Genomic DNA, 7,742 nt, shown 5'->3' on the forward strand with positions numbered 1-7,742 from the left:
CAGTGCCTGCCTAGGGGAGAAGAGATGGAAAGAACGGGGGGATGCAGAAGGGATCTGCTGCACAGCACGGGGCAGGAAAGCAGATGTGTTGGGCCAAGCTGCTTGTCACAGAACCCCCAAACTGCAGGTCGGATCCAGCCACAGGCCATATGTTGCATACCACTGGTTTAAATGACTTGAAAAAGAAGTCTTGCGTGTAGCTTTGAAAATGTAAAAAAAAATATTTCAATAGGAAACATTTGCCCTAGTAGATGTACTTACGTTAGCCTTTTGTTTAGATTAATGTGTCATTTGTGGGAGTAAACAGAATTTCTAATGCCTGGCTTCTTTAGGGCTTTCAGCAGAGTTTTGTGACTAAACTTAAGCACAGCTTCAACAAACTTTGTTGTGTCTGACCTTGGCTGGTGCCAAACTGTATTATAACTGAGATCTAAACCATGTGAAAGTGCACCAACCAGGTTGGATCTATTCTAAGTGCATTACAACTGAGCTGACACACAGCTGCTAAGCACAGTTGTTAACCTTGGATGAAATTGCCAGGTAAAAGGGGTCAAGCACTGCACTGACTCTTACTGAAAAGAAAGATATGTTGGATTTTAATGTATATTTATCAGATGCATTTAGAACCTTACAAGGCGCTGCATGTCTTCAGCTTCTACTTTCATTGTCTCCAGTAGGAGTTAAGGATGCTCAGCAGGACCTCACAGGAGATGCACAGCACATTGGAGGAAAGGGTGTGTAATACGTAAATACAAAGTAACTCACTTTCTTTCATAATCATTCCTTTCATTCTCTATTTTATTTCAACAACACAAGGTGTTTAAGATAAAAGCCATTGTGACACATATCACACATGACATCACTCATGCAAGGACTTCTGATGTCTGGGTGCTTGCAGTGCCAAACTATGCTCCTGTTTAAATTCAAAGCTGAAATTCAAACTTTGGTGTGTGTTGTCTAACAAGGATCTTCTTGATTTCATCAAAAGGATTTGGCAGTTGTTTTCTCTACCTGGAATTGTCTGTAATGAAAAATAGCAAATGATATTGCTGTAAGTAAATACAATGTAAGCTTGGAGTTTTATTTTTGGACTCAGCAGCTTGTTAATGGATTTGGTTTTAGCTTGGAGGCTTATGCTCCTAAAATAAAAGTAGATTAACTGATCAGTAGTGAAAATCCAGTTGGATGCTAACAGGAAGAAAGTGTGACTTTGGCAGATTGATATGGTGGGAAAATATTATATTTGGACAGTGTAAAACTACGAGCAATACTAGCTACTTATAAAAAATCAGGTTAAACATAAACTACATCCATTGACAATTACAGCATTTGTGAGATTAGACACTACAGATATGGGCCTATACAGTTTAGAATAGGGGGATATACTGTACCAGAGAAGTTCTTGAACTGGTGTCTTCAGAAGTGGTTCAAAGGGTCTCCAAAACACTTGCCTCTTCAGGAAGTTCTGTTAACAAAAATGTGTATTAGTACATTAGACAAACAACTCCCATACTAGTCCTTAAGGAAACCTAAAGGCTTATGTGAACAAGCCCCAGTATATTATACAGCCAAGGGAGAAAAAAAAAAACTATTAGAAGTTCTTGTATCAAAGAATTGCAGATGTGTAGGGCTAGAGAGAACCTTATCAAGACATATAGGCATACATGATATATATTGGATATTATGATTGCTGTTTGGCAAGTTCTCATGGCAACTTAGTAGCTGGTAGGTCCCACTAGTCTCAACAGGAGCTGCTTAGTGCTGAGCACTTTTAAAAAGCAGCTATTTCATTATGTGCCTAGCAGAGCTGACCTCTTCAAAGTCTGGCCCCTTATATGTATAGCATCATTAGTGTACGTGGAAATTTAGAGAAAGACAGTAAAATACAGGTCCCAATGAAGTCAACGCTTAAACTCTCATTGACTTCAGGGAGGACAGGAGTTCACTCAGAATCCAAGAACTGAGATGCTTATAATGAAAATGAAATGGATAATATTTGTCTTTCAGATAGCATATTCAATGGGCCAGGAAAGGTATTTTTTTATGCATGCGCATGTGTGTTTTACAGTGCAGACAGACAGCTGACACTTAATAAATGGGTACTAAATTGAAAAAAAAAAGAAATTGTAACAGGCTTGCTTGCTATCTGATGATTGAGAAGAACATTTTTAGGAAAAACGAAGAAAGGAAAATTTGAATAGTGAATGGGTGGGGTATGTGGAAGAAGACAGGAAGGAATAGAGCTGATTACAAAGCAACATGAACATGTACATAAGCCAGCAGACTCATTTATATCGGTGTCTATAGGTAAAGCAACAAACCAAACCAAACCCAAGGTTAAAAAACAAACTGATCACTCACAGTAAATTTGCTACTAATATACTTGAAATACCTAATATAATTAAGGTCAATATATAAAAGAAAATTCAGCAATGGTACTATTGTGTTCACACACACAGTTGAAGCAGCTGTTACCATTGTGTACACTGATTGAGTTCTTACCCCATTGCCAATGCTACACAAAGCCTAAATCTAGGCAACATACTACATTTTCATTACACATGATTCTATTTGTTACAACGTATTTCATATAATTTTGCTCAGTATTAGAAAATATTGCATTGTCTGTCATCTCTATATACAGGTTCTTCAGCATATTCTTTATAAAACTTGTGGTTTGACAGGATACGCTACATTGTCAGGTTGGCTTAATCCAAGAGAGGAGACATGACCCATTATTCTCATCTAAAAATGACTTGCATTTTAAATGTTTTCAGGGATACAGACTACAGTGGGCAAGACATAAAGACACCTCAGCAAACAATATCACCATCAACAATGCATATCCTATACTTACAGAAGATTCTCAATTTGTTTTCCATGCTAATAAATGGAAATTAATGTAATGCTCTTTTAAAGCAGAGTTGGCCTGCATTTTTAGCTATGAATGGTATAGCTGAAATAGAGGCAGTTGTACTCGGTGGTTTTATGAATATAAAGATTAATGAATTTGTATAATTTGGGCATGCAAAGCATTTTTATCAGGCACATTCCATTTAGAGTAAGCAGTAAACTGTATATAAGGGTTGTGTCAAAGTTTACTGAATAGGGCCCTTGGTAGCTAATGGAACATTTCCCCAACAAATCAAAGGTATTGTTCTATGCTCACATGAATATACAGTAGCCATTACCTTAAATTTAAAACTCACTATGAGCAGCAAACACACTGTGGGGATATGAAGGCCATATTGTATCAGTGGAGTCTGCAGAGAATTTCTTCATATGGCTTTGCCTTGTTGAAATATATGTTGCAGTTGAAAGCTAAAGGGATTACTTTTGAATAGTCATCACAAAGGTTGATTATATTCGTATATCATTTAGCTGGACCCTGCAGGCTATTATTCCATTAGCTATGCTGGCCCTGCACTGTCAAAAAGTTGATCATATAATGTAAAAAGGCTATATGTTCTGTTATGCTATGAGAAGGGAATCAAAATAGTACAATAATCTTTTAAGAGCATTGTAGACTTATACTGAATGTGGAGTGTATTTAAAATAAATACCTGTAAGTGATTCTGTAAAATGGAAGATAAATTGCCATGCTTGAAATAAATACTTAACTCTGCTTACTCTTTTTACTATCTGAATTGGTGTTTGTAATTTTGCTAGGTTAGTAATATCCAGTGAAATAACAGGCAGTTATATTTTGGTTAAAGTTTTTTTTTTATGTCACAGAAACATGTAGCTGGTAATAGGAGCTGTCCTGTTAAACAGTTGGTTTTGATCTAAATATTTGAGCCAATTTGCATTTTTAGTTAAAAAATGTTTTCTGATTAAGGTCTCTCTCTGGCATGCACACCCAACCCTTTCTCTTTAGGTGCTGAATAAAAAGGTGCTATTTATCTGCAGAGACTGTCACTTTGTGGATGGTTTAATTTTATTTTACACTAAAACCTGAATATGGCATACAGTTGAAAGCATCTTATTGTTCCACAGTGTAGAGTAATCATGGAATGTCCCTAGATTCTAACATAGGCAAATGTTCCCATTGGGGAAACCATACAAATGAGAGAGGCTAATGAATCACAATATGTACTAACCCTAGGTATTTGCAAGAACCACATACCATAAGGACAAATTCTCAGCACCAGAGAGGTTAGGGACAGAGACAGAAAAGGGAAAAGGAGATTATGCAGCTGCATTTCAGAAGAAGTGTGTGGGTGAGCATTTCCTTTAATGCAGCCAAATCTGCCCTGGCTGCCTTCAGTCTTAGTGATCAGGCAGAAAAAGGGAAACAACTGAGTCAGCTTTGGTTCACTTCACTTTCAGATCCTCCTAGGCCAATTTGATGGAAATAAAATAAATAAATAAATAAATGCATACAAGACCCTTAGGGCTTCCAGCCTAGTTAGGAAAGAGCCATTTCTGGTTTTATTACACAAAGTTGTTTAATTTAGATTGTAAAAATGCTTTATTTGGTTCTCTTTTGAGTTTATGTATTACACAAGGCAATGAATGAGTCTTTATGAGTACAGATGGGAGCCTTAAACAGGTTACAGCAGGCATATTGAACAGGTAGGTTTATTTGAATAAAAGCTTAATAGTTGGGGGAAAGTTTATGAATTGGAAGAAGGATGAATTTGATATACTTTTAAATAAAAAGACGCTTGAGAGCATTAAAACTATAAGAAAAATAAAATTTTGGGGTTAGGATAGGAAAACTTAATGGGAATACAAATTTGTCCCTACCTGAGAATTTCTTTTGTTTGCTAATCAGTGTTTAGTAGTCCCTCAGACAAATTTCTTTCTTTCATGCTTGGGGCAGATGTCAGACATTTGGGTAACTATGGACATTTTTTATGATTTGATATCTTCTAATATAGTATTCATTCTGAAAACTGTACAGCAGTGGATAATATAATAAGATAGAATCTTTGCTGGAGCCACTTGTTGAATACTGAACTCCGTATAGTTTTTTCACGTTGGACTGGTGAATACAAATAGACAAGGACAGAAAATTATGAGGTAAGAACAAAATACTCCAGTGCCTCATTTGAAAGTTTGGGATTGATAAAGTCTGGCAGGAATGTTTCCAGTTATTTGTGCAACATAAGTGAATTCCAGTGATGAAGGTCAATCTTTAACAATACCCTTAGCAGTAGCATCAAGAATAATTACGGGGGTCCCTAATCAGGAAAGTGGTTGGTTTGCTGTTCTTATCTTTGGTCACCTCAAACCCAAACCCAAACCCAAACTCAAACCAGTCTTATGAAACTGAAATACCTATCTCACCTGCGTCCACTCCACTCCCCTCCTCAAATGTGAAAGAAGTCAGTAAAGGAATTTTTCAGATGGGTTGAATATTTACTAATTCTTTATTATATCAAATTTTCTACTAGCACAAAGCAGGTAGAAAAATGGCTATACTGGGTGACTGAGGATTCCCAAACACTGGGCATATCTACATGTGGCTGTATGGTGCCTTTGTTACTGTGCCGTTATTTAGTATTTCCTTTTGGAAGTACTAAAAGCTGGCACAGTAACAGCCTGTGCTGTGTTGTGCTGGCTGCAAATGGTTATTTTTGGCTGCTACGTTGCCGCAGCAATGCACTACGAGGGAGCACCTTGCTTTGGTGACATGGTAGCATCATGGTTTTTGCCAACAGACGCTACAGCACCATAGTGTCTTGCGTAGACACACCCAGTGAGGGATAATCCCACAAGGTGTTGGGATGCCATTAAAACATTTCCATTCTATTGTGTCAGAGCACAATGTCATTTCTGGAGTATTCTTGTGCTCTCCCAATGATAGAACAGTCTCACTGGGGGCCAATTCGATCCACAATACCTGTGAGCAGACCCAAAGACCACTCAAAATTATAGTGAATGCCAAATTGACCTTTGGCTTGTTTTAGGATTTGGTAAAGAGGGAACATAAGGTGGCATAACATCACTTTTGCTCCCTCCATCGATGCTGAGTACAGATTGACCGCACCTTAAGATTTTGTATATCAGAAAGATACTTAAAGAAAACCTGATCTTAAAGTAGGCTGCTCAGAGGAATAATTTCATTATTTCAAAGAGATTTTTACTCAAAGTTTGAAGATAGACATTTCTTTTGTGTTGAACATAAAAATACAGATAGCACATAAAGATAGAATATATTCATTATGTGATGTCTCAGCAGATGTTATAGCAGTAATGCATATGTTTAAATGTGAATAAAATATAGATATTAAAAATGGCACTAAAATACTGAGAACTATTCCAGGTTTCAGATGATACAGGTCTCATAGGCCGCATCTACATGTCGCCCTATGGCGACATAGTGACATGCTACTTTGACGTATGGTACGCTATGGTGACACAGTGATTATGATTGTCAGCTACATCACTATAGTGATGTGTACCCTTGGTATAGTGTGCTGCTTTGGTGATGTAGTGGCAAAATCTAACCGTGTGCCGCACACATAGCGCAGTAACCCACCGTATTGCAGGCACCATAGCACGATGTCATAGCAATGTTGCCATATGGTGATGTGTAGATGCACTCATAGTGTAACAAGCATACTGATGAGGGATTCCCATGTGAACCTTTGTTAACTTACAGATGCTAAGTACATTTCAAAACAAAAAAAGATATATCATGTCACCAATAAATAAAGGACACATAAAAATATGAACTGCTGCTAATTGAAAGTCAGCTTTATGCATTTATTTTGTAACAATGTCTCATTGCTATTGTAGACTATGGTAAGTCTTAAGCTGCTTAATAACAAGAAGTATGGCATTTACTTATATTTAGGAATCTACTCAAATCATGGTTTTGTGATTTTCGTGGAAAGCATGAAACACACCATGAAAAATGACATGGGTTGTGATTTCCCAGGAAATCAACCAAAAAAAAGAAAAAAACTGAATAAAAAATAAAATGCTGGCTCCCTAGTGGGAGCCAATAGTCCTTGCTGCTGTTGCGGCCTGGCCTCGCAGCCCCCATAGGAGGGTAAAGCACTAGCTGATGGGGTGGCCTGAAGGGCAGCTGCCAACTCATGCCTCTCCACTAATCAGCACTAAGGGGCAGCACTGCATGAAGGACAGCCAGTAGTCAAGATAACGGCTGCCCCCTGGTCACTCCAGCCTGAGGCCTCTCCATCACTTAGTGCTGATGGGTAGAGTCTCTCTGCCAATCAGCATCAAGGGGCAGGACCATCACAAAGTGACTGTGGAATTGGCTCTTTGGGCCACAACCAAGCCATGAAAATTGCTTTCTTTTACCGCAATTTAGGTAGGTCCCTACTTTTATTTTCTTGATAAGAAGAAAATGAAGGAATTAAAGTTAAGAAATCAAAGTATCAAAGAAATTCAGCTGGACAGAGAATTTCAGAAGTGAGAATAATTTGAGGACGTTCCAGATGACAGGTCCCAAGAAACAGGGTAAAGTTTGCTTAGAGTTTGGTTAGTGGTTCTGGGCCAGTTAGATCTGGATAGGGAATAAAAAAAGATATAAACTATTAATTAGAGTAAAACCCACTAGAAACATTTCAATATTTTTTAGCCTTATTTAGCAAAAGCTTTTGCTAGTTTACCAGGCCATAGGGTCTAAAAATCTGTCCTACCTCAGGAGTTTTGCTCTTCAGTCCTGAACTATGGTTTCTGCTGAATTGTCCACCTGCAGGTATACCCAAGCTGTGATTCTGAAACTTAGATTTGAATCCTATATAAGAAGTCCTTGTTCCCTGACA

General features: G+C 37.8%; 1 protein-coding gene across 1 annotated transcript in view; it reads right to left on the reverse strand.

Annotated features, from left to right (window-relative positions):
* Window positions 1–279: 279 nt before the first annotated feature.
* Window positions 280–7,742, reverse strand: part of TTC29 (tetratricopeptide repeat domain 29) — a 194,736-nt gene continuing 187,273 nt past the window's right edge. Inside the window, exons 11-12 of the mRNA XM_019534441.1 lie at window positions 1,392–1,465; window positions 280–1,021 (exon numbers count right to left, since the gene is read on the reverse strand). Of these exons, the coding sequence (XP_019389986.1) occupies window positions 1,428–1,465 (38 nt within the window). The 3' untranslated portion in view covers window positions 280–1,021; window positions 1,392–1,427. The remainder of the gene's footprint in view (window positions 1,022–1,391; window positions 1,466–7,742) is intronic.

The sequence above is a fragment of the Crocodylus porosus genome, unplaced genomic scaffold, assembly GCF_001723895.1.
Source record: "Crocodylus porosus isolate Cpor-Errol unplaced genomic scaffold, CroPor_comp1, whole genome shotgun sequence".
NCBI classification, from domain to species: Eukaryota; Metazoa; Chordata; order Crocodylia; family Crocodylidae; genus Crocodylus; species Crocodylus porosus.